This window comes from Monopterus albus, unplaced genomic scaffold (genome assembly GCF_001952655.1).
Source record: "Monopterus albus unplaced genomic scaffold, M_albus_1.0 scaffold121.1, whole genome shotgun sequence".
NCBI classification, from domain to species: Eukaryota; Metazoa; Chordata; class Actinopteri; order Synbranchiformes; family Synbranchidae; genus Monopterus; species Monopterus albus.
The window spans coordinates 1,745,829-1,763,465 of NW_018128001.1; the positions used below are offsets into that span (position 1 = coordinate 1,745,829).

The following is a 17,637-nucleotide window of genomic DNA, read 5'->3' on the forward strand; positions in this document are numbered from 1 at the left end:
ACCACTAGATGTCACTGAAACGAACCTCTGAATGAACCGATGTTCAATAGAATTTATGAAGTGGTTACTGGTTCATTGCCAATAGGATTTATGAAGTGGTTACTGGTTCATTGCTTCATTTGGACATCACTATGAAAAAGCCTAGTATGGCATGGGTACGACACGGGTCCTGGTGGCAGTGGAATGACTGCATTAGAGACACAAAAAACATCCAGTGTTGACTTCTTTGTCCTGGAGCAGTTCACCAGGTGGTCAAGACCAGGGCAATCGGCTTCACCTGTCTATCAATCATAAACTAAACAGGACGGTAAACATCAGAGAACAGGTGATGGGCTGGCAGAGGGACCACAGCACACCAGAGGACTCACTTGAGCTACAGGTACGGCACACACCACACCCTACAGCTTGTGACATCAGACTTTATTTATAAAAATAAACAGTGAGGACAATGTGAACAACAAAGTGACACCATCGGAGGCCGGGCATCACTCAATGCCTTCCTGTTTGTCTTTGATGGCGACTCTAAAACGTTCCTCCAATAGAGAGAGTTCACTGATCAGGTCTGTGATGGCGTTTGTAAATGCTTCCTGTCAATGAGAGCATCAGAAACATGACATCACTTCCTGTCAAAACAAAAGCCTCATGAGCTGCTGAACATACTCAGACGTGTGTTACCTGTGGACTGTAGTCAGGTGTGGTCTGCACTCTGATGACAATCTTGTGCTCTAGAGGATGAGGAACTTTATACCCAGCAAACAGAACTTGAGGATCCTTCAATAGCTGACTGACACAAACAGACAAAACACGTGATCAGGTACTGGTAATGTGTATTTTAAACACCGTGATCACACTGACAGAGCTTTAATTTGTAGAAAATGTTCCGTATTCTTCGCTAAAATGTGTCCTGTCGGAACAGTTTAATGAGCTGTTTTATCTCATCTACAAGTTCACTTTCAGCATTTATTTCACAAAGTCCTTGTAGGTGCTACACCGCCGGTGGGCTGGGCCTGCACGGACCCGGACGGTACGTGTTAAAACTCGGGGAAGCGGCTGTGTGCTGCTGCTTAATTGGGTGAATACTGGCGGTGACGTTTGGGCGCGTTTAGCTGTGTGCTGCACTAAATAGCAGCTTAATTTTCATCGGTATTAGTTGTGAAAGTAGCACGTTTTTTCACACCTTTCGTCCTAAATTTGTCTCAAAATTAATTTACATCGTCCCCGATCCTATTTCTATCGACGAGGGTGCGGCCATAGGCTTGAATCCTGGTTAAACCGCTTTATTTGAAAGTCACCAGAATGTGGAGACCAAAATACTCTGGACAAGCCACATAACTGTGATATTTGACCTGATTTCAACATCGTGATTTACTTTTACAAAAGAAGAGTCGGGGCCAGCCTCTCACACTGAAACACTGACGATGGTGTCCACCGTGTGGTCCCGTTTGAAGCCGTTAGCACGACGTCTGTAGCCGGTTACTCTGTTAGCTGTGTGGTAGCAGTGTTAGCCTCTTACGCTCGGATAATGTTGCCCAGCGTGTGGTCCTCCTTGTTCAGGGTGAACAAACATGCGTTGGGAACTTTGGTATCTTTGGTGATGCTGATCTTTTTCTCTCCTTCAAACAACAGAAACGACTCGAAAGCAGGAGGCGCATTCATCTTCTTCAGCGAACGTAAACTACACTACTCCGACTTCCTTCTTCTTCTTCTTCTTCTTCTTCTTCTTCTTCCTCTTCCTCTGGTTTAATGGCGGTTGGCAAACAATGAAATGGTGCATCACCTCCACCAACTGGACTGTGGATCAGGAGACAATATACTATTTCTCAACTAAAATAAAGGAATAAAAACAATTACGAAAGACGAAAAAACTAAATTCTCTTTATTAAATTTGTTCTCCTCAGATATCTAAACAAAGCCATATTTTTCTTGATGTTTTATGGCCATATATATATATAAGGCACAATCAAGATGACCCAGATCTGCACAGAATTTAGTTGTTGTTTTTTTTACCTGACTCCTCCACCCTGCTCACAAACTGTTTGACCGCCTACCCTCTGGGCGGCGCTTCAGGAGCCTCCGGACCAAAACCAGTAGACTCAGGAACAGCTTCTTCCCCACAGCTGTGAAATCCAAGTCCAGTTGATTTCCAAGGTTATTTTGGTTGCGGTTTACTATGACCTGGATGACTGAGAATTTGCACAGATATACACCCCTCACCCTTTCTCATCTCTCCTCCCGGGACTCATGCAATACACTTCTGTTACCTGTAACACTGAAGTGATCTGTTAATTTGCATATACACTACTCACAGGCAAAAACTCCATATTAATTTTTATCTTTACACTATTTACATCCATTGAACTGTTCACTCATGTAACTTATCTTCTTATTCTGCACTGTTTCATTCCATTTCATCCCATTGCACTAGTGTTCTATAAGCTTAATGTACCTTGTCCATTACTTGTAATTTGAATCCATAGTCTGTTGTACATTGTACATTACCCTACATATCTTACTGTAAATATGAACTGTACATATCCATCACTAAATTAGTTCTGACTATACAGACTGTAGATACTCACACTCTGCACTGCTGTTATTGCACTTCTGGTTAGATGCGAAACTGTATTTCGTTGCCTTGGACATGTACATGGGTAATGACAATAAAGTTGAATCTAATCTAGTCTAGTAGTAGTAGTAGTAGTAGTAGTAGTGATGATGATGATAAGGTCTGGACCTTATTTCAAGTGCCCTGAGATGATTTTTGTTGTGATTTGTCGCTATACAAATAATATTGAATTGAATTGAACTCAAAAACTGTACATTTGTCCGTTGCAAAATAGCTAATTTATTAATATAAAAATCTAAAAATTGTCTTTATAGTTTTGCCTCAAAGTTTTACGCAGTTTGTCAGGTTCATTATATTCCCGGCGCGCCCAATCACATCGCTGTTTCTCCGTGCGAGCCCTTGTCATTGGCCAGCATGATGTGGTTAGCTTTTAAACCTCCGGCGCTGATTGGCTGTGTGAGTGAGGTAGCGTTTGTTTAAATCGGGAGGCGGGAGTGTCTATAGTTTGAATCAGAGGTACAGTTTGGACTGATAAGTTACATTAAACAACAGAAGAAGAAGAAGAAGAAGATTGCTAAGTTATCGACACACGGTGAGTCTCGCAGGTAGATTTAACGTCTACTTTACAAATCTGGATGTGCTTGTGCTGTGTGTAGGCTACTCGTTGATCTTCAGCAACGGTTCGTTTCTCGTCTTAGGGGATTCAGTACTAAACAGGTTAACGGCAGAGCTAAAGTTCAGTTAGCCGGCCAGCTAACTTCATTAGGGTTAACGTTAGCTAGGTTAAAACAGAACTGGAACAAAACAAGTTAATGAATCGACTTTACCGGCTAACCTTTGTAACCCTGTCAACAATCACCGGACTGGGCAGTTGTAAGTCCAGCGGCAATTATTCTTCACTGATACATATATATAAGCTTTTATTCTTGACATATTAACAGTCGGTATCATCCGATGGCTACGCTTTAGCTGTTGTTAGCTAACGATACAGCTAGCGGTGGCTGCTGAGAATCTGACGAGTTTGTTCGCCGTCTTTGAGCTCTGTGTCGGTGTCTGAGTACCGATCTGCCTGCCTGCCTGTCTTTAACCTACCTGTTGGTGTCTGGCAGGAACTGTACCGTTACCACCAATGGCCTCCCAGAACATGGACCCCGCAGCGGCTGCAGCTTCCTCCACAGCCGCCCTGAAGGGCAGCGAGAGTGGCGGCACCTCGGCCAGAGGCTCGGTCTCCAAACGGTGAGAGACAACAAAGTGCTCCGTCCTGTTGCGACTGTATTGGAAAACGCTAACGTTGCTATTATGAACGCACTGTGATTTCACAGAACTCTTTCTAAAGTATAAATGATCACCACTGTGCTAACTTGTGTTTTGTCGACCAGCAGTCCAAAACGCAAAGAGATTTGCTGTTAGATATAAATGATGCAAATGTTTGTCAGTTTTACTTTAAAGATGACAGAACCAATCCATTATTAGCATATTTACAGAATATGTTTTTTTTCTTGTTCCGGTTCTGTACCGGAAACAGATTCCTTGTGTGTGTTACATACTTGGCCAAATAAAGGTGATTATCCTTAGTTGCAGCATAATGTAGACGGTGTTTCCATGTTCCATATAAATGTCAGACGGTTCTGCCTGAGGATGTTTGCAGTGACAGATGTGATACAGATGTTTAACATGTGTCTGTGTCAGCAGGCTGCAGCAGGAGCTCATGACTCTGATGGTGAGTTAATTCAGTTATATTCGTTTCACAGGGAAAATGAACATGATTACAGATATGTCTTCATTCACCATGCTAGCTAGGATTCACATGTTCACTCATTCACTTTGATAAAGAGCACTGCACCTCATCCTATACATGCGGTGGTAACATGTTGGTCACATGTATTGATGGGGTTTGAGAGCATTCAGTCAGATTTAGATCCAGTATCTTGGGACTCTTGGGTTTTGCCTTTCAACATCTGGTTCCTCGTGCCAAACTCCTGAGAACAATCTTAGAACTGTGATGTTTTCTGAATTGTGTGTTGTTGTTTTTTTTTTTGTTTTGTTTTGTTTTTTTTAATTATTAATTTAAGACTAAACCCTAGGGAAGATAAGTTATTCACAAAGCATTTTGGCTCCTAAAAGAGCTCCTAAGGTGAAAACTGTTAAGAGTAGAGAGGAGGGCTTTTAATCGGCTAAAGAATTTATTAAGGAGAGGATAAAATGAGGGAAAGACAAAGAGGGAGTAGAAATATTCTGCAAACGCTAAATAACAAAGTTAATCAAATGCTACCAATCACTGGAGAATCGGCTCCATCAGCCAGTCAGAGCACAGCAGTAGGGAGTGGACATAGGACTGTAGTTAGGTTTTATGGAAATCCAATTAAAATCTGAACTGTGTTTGGACAAAACCTGTTCTGCTGTTCACGGTCCAATTTCTGACCTGATGTGGTGATGACATCATGTGACCTGTCTCTGTTGATGATGCAGATGTCAGGTAATAAGGGCATCTCAGCGTTCCCAGAATCGGATAATCTCTTCAAATGGGTTGGAACAATCGACGGAGCTCAGGGGACGGTACGTTCTCTCACACACGCACACACAATAGTGAGTAATCAATATGTTACTAATGTTACTGATGTCAGAGCTGCACTGTAACTACAGTGGAGGAAAGTGCCTGATCAGACGAGCTCAGGGTAAACAAGAACCTTCACAAGTCAGGCAAATGTCTGTGCTCACCTGTCTCAGGTGTACGAGGGCCTCAGGTACCGGCTGTCTCTGGAGTTCCCTGCTGGCTATCCATACCAGGCTCCTCACGTGAAGTTTGTGACGCCGTGTTTTCATCCCAACGTGGACGAGCATGGATTCATCTGTCTCGACATCCTAAAGGACAAGTGGTCAGCGCTCTACGATGTCCGCTCCATCCTGCTGTCCATCCAGAGTCTGCTGGGAGGTAACCAGCACAACCAGTTAACATTAACCAGTTTAAACTGGTGGGAGTGTATTGAGGATGTCAGGTAGTAGCACCTGCTGTTACAGTCATATCTGATTGTTTTCAGCAGAAACCAACTTGAACCTGGAATATTTTAGTGAACGTATGTTTTTATGGGTTTTAAAGTCCGAATCATGAAATTGGGGTTTTTAAAGTCTGGGTGCAGCAAAATCAGTGACCTGTTTATAAACACATTATGTTAGAAAATAGTTGCTGAAGACATGAAAGGACAACGCTATGTAGCACTGATTGGTGGGGTTATGATTTCATAATTTTTGATTTTTTTTTGGGTTCAAAAGCAAGGCTCAATGACGCACTGGAGCCATCCTTAACATTACGTCTCCTCCCAACACTAATGTTATAAATGATAGAGAGCACAGAGCTCTATGCCTGCATTTGTTATTAGGGGCACTCGATGTGAGCACAGACGAATATTTACAGCTACAGTTTTGTTTTTTGTTTTTTAAGAAATAACATTAACGCTGCCGCCTCACTATTAAAAGATGACAAAAGTAGGAACACCTACAGTGAACGCGGAACAGGTCTGAACAGACCGCAGTTGGAGAGGGGCATGAGGGCGTTAACAGCCACACAGTGGACCCTACAGCTGCTACAGAGTCCGCTAATCTCCAAAATGCTGAATAACTCTTTAATGGTTTAACTCCACCATTCAGCACAACATAGTTCTGTCTTTCCACATTTTCAGCAATAATTTTCTGGAATATATAGAAACAGATTTTGTTTTATTTTTATTTTTTTGCTTTGCCTGGACTTTAATCTATTTGATATTAATGGAGAAAACATCAGAAAACTGTCTGCATTTTCTGATGGTGCTGTGTTGTGCAGGCTGTGTCCATGATTCTGCAAAGTGCAAACATACAGTGGAAATGAAATGTAGTGCATCACAATATGGGAGGTGAAAGCGTTGTAACAGTGTGTGTGTGGTTGCTCTGCTGAAGTGAGATTGTGACAGAAACAGGTCATCAATGGTAGCCCACTACAGCATACCCTGTGGGTTCCAGGGAGAGTTCGCTAAAGATCCAGATCAAAGATTTTTCATTGTCAATTCACTATATGTGCAGAACATCCAGAAAAATCGAAATACTGTTTCTCTCCCACCTAATGTTGAATGACCATATCATTTAAGAAACTAAAATAGAATAAGAGTAGTATAAACACAGAATAAATAAAATATGAAAACTGAATTAAAGTAGTAAGGATAAACTAAATTTCACAAGTTCTTGGATCAATAAATCATAAGCAAAACATTGTTAAAACGCATATGACCCCTTTTACAACCTCAGTAAGGTCGACAACAAGCTGCAGCCAAAGTTTCATCAGAACGAGCTGGAGGCGGTTCCTGCGCACTCGTCTCACAGTGGCTGCATAGAGACCGGTCTGTGCAGCACGGAGGAGGCTCGGTTTGATGAAGCCTAAGTTATAGCTTGTTGTCTACCTCACTATGGTTGGAGAGAGATGTCATTTGCGTTAGAATATGTGAATATTTTAGTAACTTTGCTGCAGGTCAGAGGCGCGCAGTTGTCAGCAGGTCGAGCCAGTCTGCAGTCATGAGGTGGCTTTGATCCAGTGTAGGGCTAGAGGATAGTGTAGTAATCTGATGCTTCTTCAGGCAATAAGGTGAAAATATCTTTTGGGGAGGCAACAGTGGTGCGGTGGGTAGAGCAGTCGTCTCCCAACCAGAAGGATGAAGGTTTGAATCTCGGTGCCAGTAGTCCACATGGTCAAAGTGTCCTTGGGCAAGACACTGAACCCCCTCCATTGCCCCTGATGGGTTAGCCATCGGTTGAGGTGGCGCTGCAGATGGCTGCCATCAGTTCTGTACCTGTACCTCTATGTGTGTAACATACTTGGCCAATAAAGGTGATTATCCTTATCCTGGATAAATAGTCACGTATGCCACGTAGTAACCACAATTATTAAACTCAATTCAGTTTTATTTGTGTAGCTCTAAATCACAACAAAAGTCGTCTCAGGGCACTTTTACAAAGTAAGGTCTAGACCTTATTACTATTATTATTATTATTATTATTATTATTATCATTATTATCAAGGGAAAAACTCAACAAATCCCCTCTGAGCATCACTTGGCGACAACAGTTGTCTCAGGACACTTGACACAGTCAGGTCTAGACCTTACACTGTTATAGGAAAAACCCAACAAATCCCCCTTGAGCAGCACTCGGCGACAGTGGGGAGGAAAACCTCCCTTTAACGGGAGAAACCTCTGACAGACCCTGGCTCTTGGTGGGCGGCCTTCTGCCTCGACCGGTTGGGGTGAGTGGATAGAGGAGAGACAAAAGAAGAAAAGCAACAAGACACAACAATCAAACACTGATCAGGTCGATGTGGCTGGGGACTGCTCATCAGAAACGTAGAGCTCCAGGGCCAGTTATCATTATTATCGTGGTACTGTTAAATATGTGTTAAATGTACTTGCAGAAATCATTCACTTAAGGTTTTATTTTGAAAACCACAAACAATTATTAGCATTCACACTCAGCCTACCACTGCGTTCTGCCATGTTTTCACAGAGCTGAACAAACCCGCGTTGCAGACTGTGCTTGCGTCTGAGAACCTCTAACGTTGGTTGGTCCTGGACAGTGTATAACCTTTCAGCAGGGAACTTTTTCTAAGTCTGAACATTGGCTATGGTTTTAATGATATTTAAAATTTGAAGTGGTAATACTGACGGTCAGAAATCTTGCAGTGACACTAACTTTTTTTTATTCCTAATTGACAGAGGATTTACTGGCAAGTATTTTGATCATCAGTAACTAGTTTCAGAACCCCTGGGTAACATAACCCAATTCGTTATGTTGGCTTTATTTCACAAGAATTGGTTTCCAACAAAATGGTTGCACTTCATTTTATTCTCTGTGGAGGCTAACATTATTGATGGTTGTAGCCACTACCCCTAGTTGATGGTACAGAGAAATATCCAGTCAGCTGTTTGATTAGCTTGGTGTTGCTGTCACACACCAGTTGCACAAATGTTTGTTCAAACACTGATTTTAACAGGTCAATCCTGTTACTAGTTTATGTTTCAGATTGAGATCCCCAAATCCACCCCGGATATGAAATTTACCATTGTTTTATTATTTGTTCTGGTATGATACCATTATACTGTATGTGCATCCAGCTTAGGGGTGCCGTGCCTAAACATTTCTGTGGCAGGGAAAACCCTGCATCCAGTGTTTTTAGTCTCTGAACATCTGGTTGTGTTTGTGAGCTGCCCAGCCACAGTAACTAACACCTGTAATCCATCTTAAACCCTGACAATACAAGATGAGGCTTGGTTTCACACTGTTTTTTCCTTTTCAGAACCGAACAACGAGAGTCCTCTGAATATGGTGGCGGCTGAACTGTGGGACGATCAAAAAGGTGAGAGACATCACCACAGTAATGTCAGGTGATGGTGATCAGTTTGTCAGCCAACACAAACGATGCAGGTGTATAACAATGTGTAACGGCACTACAACAGTGACTCGGCCGCAAACCAGCTACGATGTCACTTGTGTTTTCTCAAACTTGTTTGAGTTGCAATCCAAAAACTGATCCTGGAGTTTAGCCTGTTTATAAGTGCAGCAGATAAATGTTGGACAAAGTAACACAGCTGGAAGGTAATAAAGTACTTCTACTACAATACTGAAGCACAGTTTGGGGGTACTTCAGTATTTTTCATTCTGTGCTACTTTATACTTAACCACAGATGGAATTATTGTACTTTTAAATTACAGGTTACACAAGTTCAATAAATAAATGAGAATCAGTTGTTTGACAAACAGTCTGTTTTCAGCAGAAAAAAAAATCCTGTTTTATCTCGGCAACAATTTGAGGCCAAGACAAATAAGATGTTTCAAAAATGAGTAGAAACTTCTACCATCATCACAGCGATTTGGTTGGACTGGGCCCAAAGGTGAAACTTAAGTCGTCATCTCTGGATTTGCACATTTTTATGAGCTGAATTCTCCCTCTATCAGTTGTGTAAACGATCAACACTGTAATACATTTTTATTTATTTCATTAGAAGCTAACTGAAATCAGAAAAAAAATTCAAACGTAATTTGGTTTCACTTAAATCTTTGTCATGTTTCAGTTTTATTAGCTGCTAAACTAAATTGGTTTTTAAGTTTGAAACTAAAGTTTGACTGCCATTAAATTATTTGATTTTTATTACCATTATTGATTTACTAATCACTGAGATTCAGGGGGTAGAGTGGGCGTTTCCCAACGCAGATGGTTGCCTCGGTTCTGTACCGGAAACAAATTCCTCGTGTGTGTGTGTGTGTGTACCATACTTGGTCAAATAAAGTGATGATCCTTATCCACTGTCAGTAATCAATAGATCAAAGGCTGGACGTGAAGGAGAGTAATCTCCATTGATTTTATAAGGAACCTTTAAAATAAGGTAATGACGGGTCATGGGAATGTTCAATAGTTCTGAACATTAGCGACAGTGTCACAGTTGCACTGACTAGGCTGCTGTCTTAAGAAGTTTAAGTTGGTGACATGTCAAGGCTTTTTTTTTTTCTTTTTACCTTTTTGACTGTTTCTCAATTATTGTCACTTTAATAATTAATGATTTGAAGCTATGTAAGTCATGTAACCTGCTGCCATTTCGACCCCTCAGTGCCGCAGCTCTCCTAACTTAATGGCTCTGGTGTCAAGCCATTAGCAAGGGCTGATGGGAGTTGTAATTCTAATAGCTGTTTCTCTTTCAGCTTTTAAAGCTCATCTGCATTCGACCTTCAAGAAGTGAACCTGCACCAGGTTTTATTCTTTTGTTTGTCTTCTGTGTTTGTAAAGTATTTTTCTGTTTGTTCACCTTCTGTATCAATAAAGTTATTAAGTCAACACACACCAGATTTTATGTCAAATTCCTGTATGGTGTCAATGTTAGCCGCCTTGCTAACAGGAAGCTGATTTTGTTTGAGGGTTGTTCCAGAAAGCAGGTTAAGTTTGAAGCTCTGAGCTTGTTCACGATGAATTTGGAGAAAGTCTGAGTTTTCAGTTCCGGAAACAGGGTCCACTTGAACTCTGACTCAGTTACAACAGTACCTGACCCTGAATCTCACATTTTCTTCAAAACAACCTCAGAATTTCTCTCCATAGCCTCCCTCCCTCATGCAGTTCATGTGGAAGCGCAGATCAAAGTGTATTAATTTTCCAGAAGCTTACATCAGGAGAAGAGCATACAAATCCTGTTTAGACAGTAGCCTGGTAGTTTATGAAAGACCTATCTTTTCTAATGCGATTGCTTTTATGATCATCAGTGTAAAGACAGTAATCTCTCCTCACATTTATTAGGTCTAATTAGACAGTGAGGGTTCGTCTACACATTGTCCGTCTCTATAGCTCAGTGACTCCTTACATGAAGACACCTGTCACTCCCCTTGCACTGACACATCTACCATGCATCACTGTGGTCACTATAAATAAAACATCAGGGTGACGCTTTGGACACCAGATCTGTGAATACACTTGTGTTGTTGGTCGCACTGGTGGAACCTTCCAAAATGATCAATAACTATGACAGGAGATTATGTAAATACTTCCACGAGAATGAATGTGTAGCTTTCAAAACCTGAACTTTAAAACTGGACTAAATGCAGTTTAAATGTATTTGAATTTGTATCAGTTGTTTTAGCAGCATATCAGAGTCCAAATTCAATACGTGTGTACATGTGTAGGTCTGTGTATGTGTTAGAGAGACAGATATCCTGAATTTATTAAGAGCAGATATTAATGACAGCTTGTGTTGGGGTGCAGGCAAAAGGGGGTGGGTCTGAGACACCGGAACACTGTTGACCCTCCTGTCTCTCGTGGGCCCAAATCAACGAAACAGAAAACGCTGACCACACCAGTTCATCAGAAATCAGTTGGTGATTGGACGCTTCAGATGAAAAGATGTCTCATGTCTCTGGGTGTTTCTCTAGTCTTCTAGAAGCGCAGCCATTTCCCTCATGTCTTTTCCTTGTGTTTTAGTCCTGCATCAACAATGTGGATGCATATAAAGAAATTGAGGAGCAGCCCTATTCTCCATCATGTTCAGAGCAAAATGCTTGTTTTTTTTTGTTTTCTGGATCACCTGTTGTTCAGAATAATTTGAGACAGGTGACCACTGGAAAAAGAAACTAAACCTGTGTTATTTATGAGAAAAGAAGCCACACGCCGTTTAATATGACTAAAAGAACATTAGATCAAACCTGACCATTCTGCTCTCTGCTCCTGCAGCAGAAACAGTTTGACATTACTGTAACTTGCATCAAAAATTTGCCTACTAAAGAGCAGAAAATACTCCTTCAATAAGACCCTTATAATTGCTGCTAATATTCAGAGAATATCCTGAGTCAGACTTTCATATTTAGACATTATTTCTGCAGCTTCTTATCATGTTATGTGTGGTCACCTTGTTGAACAAACTGCTGTTGCTATAAATAAATCTGTGTGCAGGTTTCACTCTGATTTTATACCGATCACATTCAGGTTTGTGGTAATGGTGATGTTATCAAAACCGCTTCCTCCTTTTTCACATGAGCACACCTGGACCAGTAAACCAGTGTTGAGCCAGTTATAACCGGTTTGTACATTTCTAGAAAACAAAACAATATAAGAATAGAATAATCCAGTCAGTGTCATGACTTAAATTTTTTTCAGCTTTTCAACTTTATAGCATATTTGTATATTCTGTCAAAACAACTTTATTTCTTGTAACCATTTTTGATGTATTACAAATTGATTTGAAATTGCTTTTTACTGTATGTTAAGTTACCACAATGGAACTTTTTAATGTTAAAGATTTCAATTGTAATTATATTTGATCTTGAAGCAGAACATTATCATAGCTGCCTGTGACATTATTACACTGCATGATAGTTCTGCTTGTCAAGTACAAGTTAAAGTTTTCTCATTCTTTGTTCATAAGGGTCTGACTTTATAAGAGGATTTCCTGTAGTGTAAAATTCTGTTATACATTTGTTATTCACAGACTAGAGCAGAGTGATGCTATCAGGTGTTTCATCATCCAAATCCAGGTTCACAAAAGTGAGATGACCTTCGGCTGTGACTCCTCCCCCTCTACCCCATACAGCTACAGCATGGTGGCTGGCAGCAGGCAGCCATCTTGTTGGAGACAACCTCGACCTCCATCAGCTCCTCCAGGCTGTGCTCTGGCTCTGTCTGTTCACCATGAGCTTCGGCCCATGCCGGCTGGGTTGACTCCACCGACCAGAACGCCACTGGAACCTGTAAGGCACCCACAAGTAGAAATGAAACACAGAAGAACACAGGCAGCACATACAGGTAAAGGACAGATGAACACTCCTAACAGATACAAGATCCTGTGTCTGATTTGCTTCTGGTTCTGGTCTAAAAAGAAGTGTCCTCCCTGTGGTTCTATCTCACCCTCAGCTGCATCTCACTCAGCATCGCTTCCAGCCCTGTGATATGATTGGTCAGATCAGGACTAGGTTCCTCTTCCAAGGTGAGCCACGGCACCTGAACTGATGTCACCCGAGCTGCCACGCCCACCATGCCATCAATACAACCTGAACACAGGAAAGAGCCAGATGGATAAGAGGTTAACAAGAACCTCAGAAAACTGCATTTTTTCACAGCTCCAAGAATTTTCTAGTGGACCTCAAGACAGTTGGAGGGTATGTTACAATACCCTAAGAGGAGGTTTGTCCTTCAGAGATTATGGATTCATTAAAGAGCTACAAGAAACCCATTGGGGAGGTTGCAGGGATCACTAAGGAGGTTCTTGGGGTCTGTGAAGAATGTCCTCCACAAGGAGGTTTAAGTGCTCATTGGAGGAGAAGCAAGACAGGTGTCCTTGGTGACGTTCTAAGGGTTCTGCAAAAAAGCTCCAGTAGTCTCAAGATGTTGCCAGTGTCCTTGAAGATTTTACTGTACTGCAGGTGTTCATCCGGGCTAAAACAGTGAAACCTGATTGTTTACACCAGCTACACTTCATTGTTAAAACACTGAAAGTAACACTATTGCAAACTCAAAGTAAAAACCTAGTCACAATGAAATTATAGCATAACAAATATCGTGACCTTACCAGTCTTGGCACTCGAAATACATTCAGACCTGGTCATAGAGGAATATAAAATGTAAAACCCAAACATGGTTTTTAGGCAGTCAGCTCCTCTGATGGATTGTTCAGTAGCTTAGTTTCCTTTGACTTCTTGAGAATGTTTCTGCTTTTTTCATAGAGCTTTTGGGAATTTCTGTGGTTCTTGAAGGAATTTTTAAGGCTCTCTGAGGATATTTTTACTCCTTCAAATGTTACAGGAATCCTTGAGCATGTTCTTGTTACCATAAACATTGGAGGTAATTCTGTGGGTTCTTGAAGAGGCTCCAGAAATTCTTGAGAAGGTCCCATTGGCCCTTGATGAATGTCTATTGGTCCTTTGGGTGGTACCAATACTTATGAAAGGATGTTCAGGAAATTTTGAGGAGGTTTTGTGAGGAGGAAGAATGAATCCCACAGGAGAAGAACTAGGAATCACTTAGTGGTGAATCAGTGTGGTTCAGAGGTCCTTGATGAGGTTGTTGGTGTCAGAAAGGAATACAAAATGAGTTCTTGATTAGTTTGTGATCCTTATAGGGGTTTTGAAGACAATCCAGATTCAAAGCATTCTTCAAAGGACCGTGAGGCCCAACCCTCGAGTGGATTCAAATGGAGGCTTCAGGAGACTTTAGCCCTCTTTCCACCAAAGGAATTTTCACTGGGGAACACAAACCTTTTGCAGAATTTAGTCCCTCTAGCTGAATTTCAACTGGAGGAACCAGGATCTAAATTTCATTCTGTGGCATAGTTCCATAACCCCTCCAAAAAGGCCCTAGTCAGGGGTTGTACTTACCAGAGGTCCAACACTATTGGGGTGAGATCTGCAGTGGTGAACAACACTAATTAGTAAAACACTGCACAGTATTTTGCACCCTGTAATTTTAAAACCCTGATGCTGGCTGTTGTGTTTTTGACACATCAGCAGGTTGTCAATAACACACAGTTAAATGTGACAAAGAATGGGAGAGCACTCATATGGAAGCTCAGTATACAAGTTAAATGATGTTTACCCATTATTTGGCTGCAGAAAGGGGGGGTGTCAGGCCATGCTGTCATAAATCTTCAAAGTCCCACAATAAGCAGCACCATTTTCCAGACCTAACCTGCCCTTAACACAAAGCATCCTGAACCCTGTCCTCACCAAGCAAAGAGGAGATATGTGGCTTGACACACAGCGTCTGCATTGTATTTGCTCAGGTTAAGCAGCCGCTGGTGCAGCTGGCTTGTAGTGGAAAGCCGGGTCCACTCAGCTGTCCAACCATTGACACTGTTCTACCAAGACTGTCTAGCAAAAGAAGACTATTAACAATTCTAGTGAGTCTGTAACTATATTATCATCAACACAAGTTCTGTGTGGGCGCAGAAGTGAAGGCAGGTCTACAGGGTCATCAGCTGGGCGCCCTCTCACCAACTGGTGTTTCACTGAGTTGGGCCCACAACACTGACAAGGCTCAACAGTGTTCCAGTGTCCCAGACCCACCCCCCTCTTTGCCTGCACCCACACACCCAACACAACCTTTCATTAACATCTGCTCTTAATAAATTCAGGCTGACTGTTACCAAAAAAGAGGACACCACGTCCTGGCCCACGTTCACTTGGTTTATCAGACAAGAAATAAGGAAGGAAAAGAGGTAAGGTAGGAAGGTGAGGAAGTAAGGAATAGAAAGAAAGAAAGGTGCTTCATCACTCAGCCAATCACAGAGCTTCCACAGACAGGCAGTTGAATCCACCAACTGACCTGTCTTTACCAGTGAGGGTCTGCCATGTTGAGTCAGAGGGAACTGTCCAATCAGATCACTTGTCTTTCGGAGATCAGAGAGAAAGTTCTCCGTCACAGATAGGAAGAGAACCCAGAGACGCTCCAACACCTGCCTGTTGCCTACCCCTGAGGGGACAGAAGCACAGTCTGACAGCAAACGCACCAGATGGTGGGACAGCCCTGCAGACAGGTGTATGACCAGGTGTGTACACAACTATATCAGCATGTGCGCATGATAAGGCATGTGTACAGGTATATGAACAGGTCTTGTTACCGCTGCAGAGCCGATGAGCAAGTGCTCTTGTCTTGTCCATCTCATCTCGCAGGAAGCCGCTGTCTGCCGAGCTACCGAGTGACGTGGCCAGCTGCTGGAAACAGGAAGTGACCCGACTGAGAGCCTCCTGAGCACGCTCACACTTGCGCTGCTGCCGTCGCCGTGCGGCCAGTTCATCCACTGAACGACGCCACCGATTCATGTTGTCATCACCCAACTGACAGGCGAGGGGGGCACATCTATGGTTCTGTTGTAGCTAAGGACTAATATTACCTGTCCTGGTGGCCGGATCAAGTTGGTAGACCTTGTTGAACATGATCAATCTTTCATTAACAATGTGTCTGAAATTCTCTTTAGCGTATTTTTGACTCAGCAGACAACAGGAGGAATGGAGACTAGCTTCCATCAGCTTCAATAACTCAATACAACCTGTGATTCAGTGCTTTTCCACTGTACATCATATTTAGAGTCAGAATATTAGGAACACCTCTGAATATACTGTCGTCCAGTACAACACCACCTTTAACTATGACCTCAATAATAAACATTATTGTTCATTAATTAACATTATTGAATTTATATATTTATGACAATTTCACCAAAAACCGAAACATTTTGAGCTTCATAAACGCAGGTGTTACGGTGAAAGTGTTGTATTGAATTGCATTGTTGTACAGGTGTTCCTAATACATTCGCCTGTGAGTGTATGTTACACTTGCTAGTCATATACATACAGTATATTGTAAATATATTAGATGTATTATCATTCTTCTCAGCGGAGTGGAGTTAGTTGTGTTCGGTAACAACAAATGAATGCTTAATATTACATCCAATTCAGGATATAAAAGGAACAACAAAGATGGAAACTGCTGCAAATCTGGACATTTTTTTCTTAAAATTTCTTCTCCCTTTAAAATATTCTTATGTTTCATTAGCTTTCATCAAAATAAATAATTAATTGTGTGTGATTTCAACAAACAAACAACAATAACTGATTAGCATTAAGGAAACATTAGTAACAACTAACAACTACAGCAAACTCTTCATTTAATCATATCAAATACTGAAGCTGACGGCACTGATTTCAGAAATAATCTGTTTCAAACATGTTTAAAAAATAGATGACAACAATCAGAGCTTTAAAGACTAAACTACAAACATTTTCAGTATTAAAGTTATAAAACGTCTGAGAATGTCCTGTTTGAAGTTTGTGAATGAAAAATAAAACCAGTTCATCCTACCTGCTATTTCCAGCTTCTTCTTCTGTAGTGGAGGACCCACAGCGTGAGGCAGGTTTCTATGAACACTCCTTCTCTCTCGGGGATTAACTGTGTTTTTAATTAATGCTTGGAGGCCAGCTGAGGCATGAATCCTCTCAACATCTCCCCAAAGGATCCTCATTTTACCTTCAGTTCTGCCTCGCAGGCAAACCTCATCTGTCAGGGATTCACCTGTGCAGGTAGAGTATGTCATGTCATGGTTATTTATACATGGCTTAGGGGCAGATATTCAGGTGTTATTCTAGGCTTTTCCATCCATGAAAAAGATGTAATTGTTGTCATGTTTCATGAACCCATTAGCAGAGAACATTGTTCTGTCAACTGAAATTTATTAAATCTGATTTGTCACATATGTTAGCAGGTAAACTCCACAGCCAAAGCAAATACTATATTTGTAGTAGCAATATTCAATTCAATTCAGTTTTACTTCTGTAGTGCCAATTCACAACAACAATTATCTCAGGGAACTTTACATACCAAGAGCTGGACCATACAGTATTAATGGGAAAACCCAACAAATTCCTCTGAGCAGCACTTAGCGACAGCAGGGAGGAAAAAAGGAGGAAACCTCCGACAGACCCCAGCTCTTGGTGGGCGGCCTTCTGCCTCGACAGGTTGGGGTGAGTGGATAGAGGAGAGAGAAAAGAAGAAAAGCAACAAGACACAACAATCAAACACTGATCAGGTC

The 17,637-nt window shown here is 41.6% G+C and overlaps 2 protein-coding genes across 9 annotated transcripts; one reads left to right on the forward strand and one right to left on the reverse strand.

Moving 5' to 3' along the window:
- The first annotated feature begins 728 nt into the window (after nt 1-728).
- On the forward strand, nt 729-10,416 carry LOC109966936 (ubiquitin-conjugating enzyme E2C). 7 transcript variants are annotated; one of them, XM_020612189.1, is made up of 8 exons: nt 738-814; nt 1,627-1,670; nt 3,676-3,802; nt 4,259-4,286; nt 5,036-5,122; nt 5,294-5,498; nt 8,880-8,939; nt 10,280-10,416. In XM_020612189.1, the coding sequence occupies exons 3-8, from the start codon at nt 3,696-3,698 to the stop codon at nt 10,315-10,317; spliced, it is 525 nt and encodes a 174-aa protein (XP_020467845.1). In that variant the 5' UTR covers nt 738-814; nt 1,627-1,670; nt 3,676-3,695; the 3' UTR covers nt 10,318-10,416. The 7 variants fall into 7 exon arrangements, with proteins under 7 accessions (XP_020467844.1, XP_020467845.1, XP_020467841.1 ...); XM_020612188.1 differs by lacking the exon at nt 1,627-1,670 and having other exon boundaries at nt 729-814; XM_020612185.1 differs by lacking the exon at nt 738-814 and having other exon boundaries at nt 1,514-1,670.
- Nucleotides 10,417-12,251: 1,835 nt separating this feature from the next.
- On the reverse strand, nt 12,252-16,196 carry LOC109966935 (regulator of G-protein signaling 9-binding protein). 2 transcript variants are annotated; one of them, XM_020612184.1, is made up of 4 exons: nt 15,670-16,196; nt 15,375-15,521; nt 12,963-13,105; nt 12,252-12,803 (listed from the first exon to the last, which is right to left on the reverse strand). In XM_020612184.1, exons 1-4 carry the CDS (start codon nt 15,869-15,871, stop codon nt 12,636-12,638), a joined length of 660 nt encoding a protein of 219 aa, XP_020467840.1. In that variant the 5' UTR covers nt 15,872-16,196; the 3' UTR covers nt 12,252-12,635. The 2 variants fall into 2 exon arrangements, with proteins under 2 accessions (XP_020467840.1, XP_020467838.1); XM_020612182.1 differs by having other exon boundaries at nt 15,375-15,575.
- Nucleotides 16,197-17,637: the final 1,441 nt, after the last annotated feature.

Bases quoted from the DNA above. Each gene is read 5' to 3' on its own strand.
- LOC109966936 (XM_020612185.1), top strand. From the start codon at position 1,523: ATGTTGCCCAGCGTGTGGTCCTCCTTGTTCAGGGTGAACAAACATGCG. The intron at 1,671-3,675 runs GTAAACTACACT...GGTGTCTGGCAG, and splicing joins ATTCATCTTCTTCAGCGAAC to GAACTGTACCGTTACCACCA. The intron at 5,499-8,879 runs GTAACCAGCACA...TTTCCTTTTCAG, and splicing joins CATCCAGAGTCTGCTGGGAG to AACCGAACAACGAGAGTCCT.
- LOC109966935 (XM_020612182.1), bottom strand. From the start codon at position 15,871: ATGAATCGGTGGCGTCGTTCAGTGGATGAACTGGCCGCACGGCGACGG. The intron at 13,106-15,374 runs GTCAGTTGGTGG...TCCTGTGTTCAG, and splicing joins ACCCTCACTGGTAAAGACAG to GTTGTATTGATGGCATGGTG. The intron at 12,804-12,962 runs GTGAGATAGAAC...GGTGCCTTACAG, and splicing joins TGAGTGAGATGCAGCTGAGG to GTTCCAGTGGCGTTCTGGTC.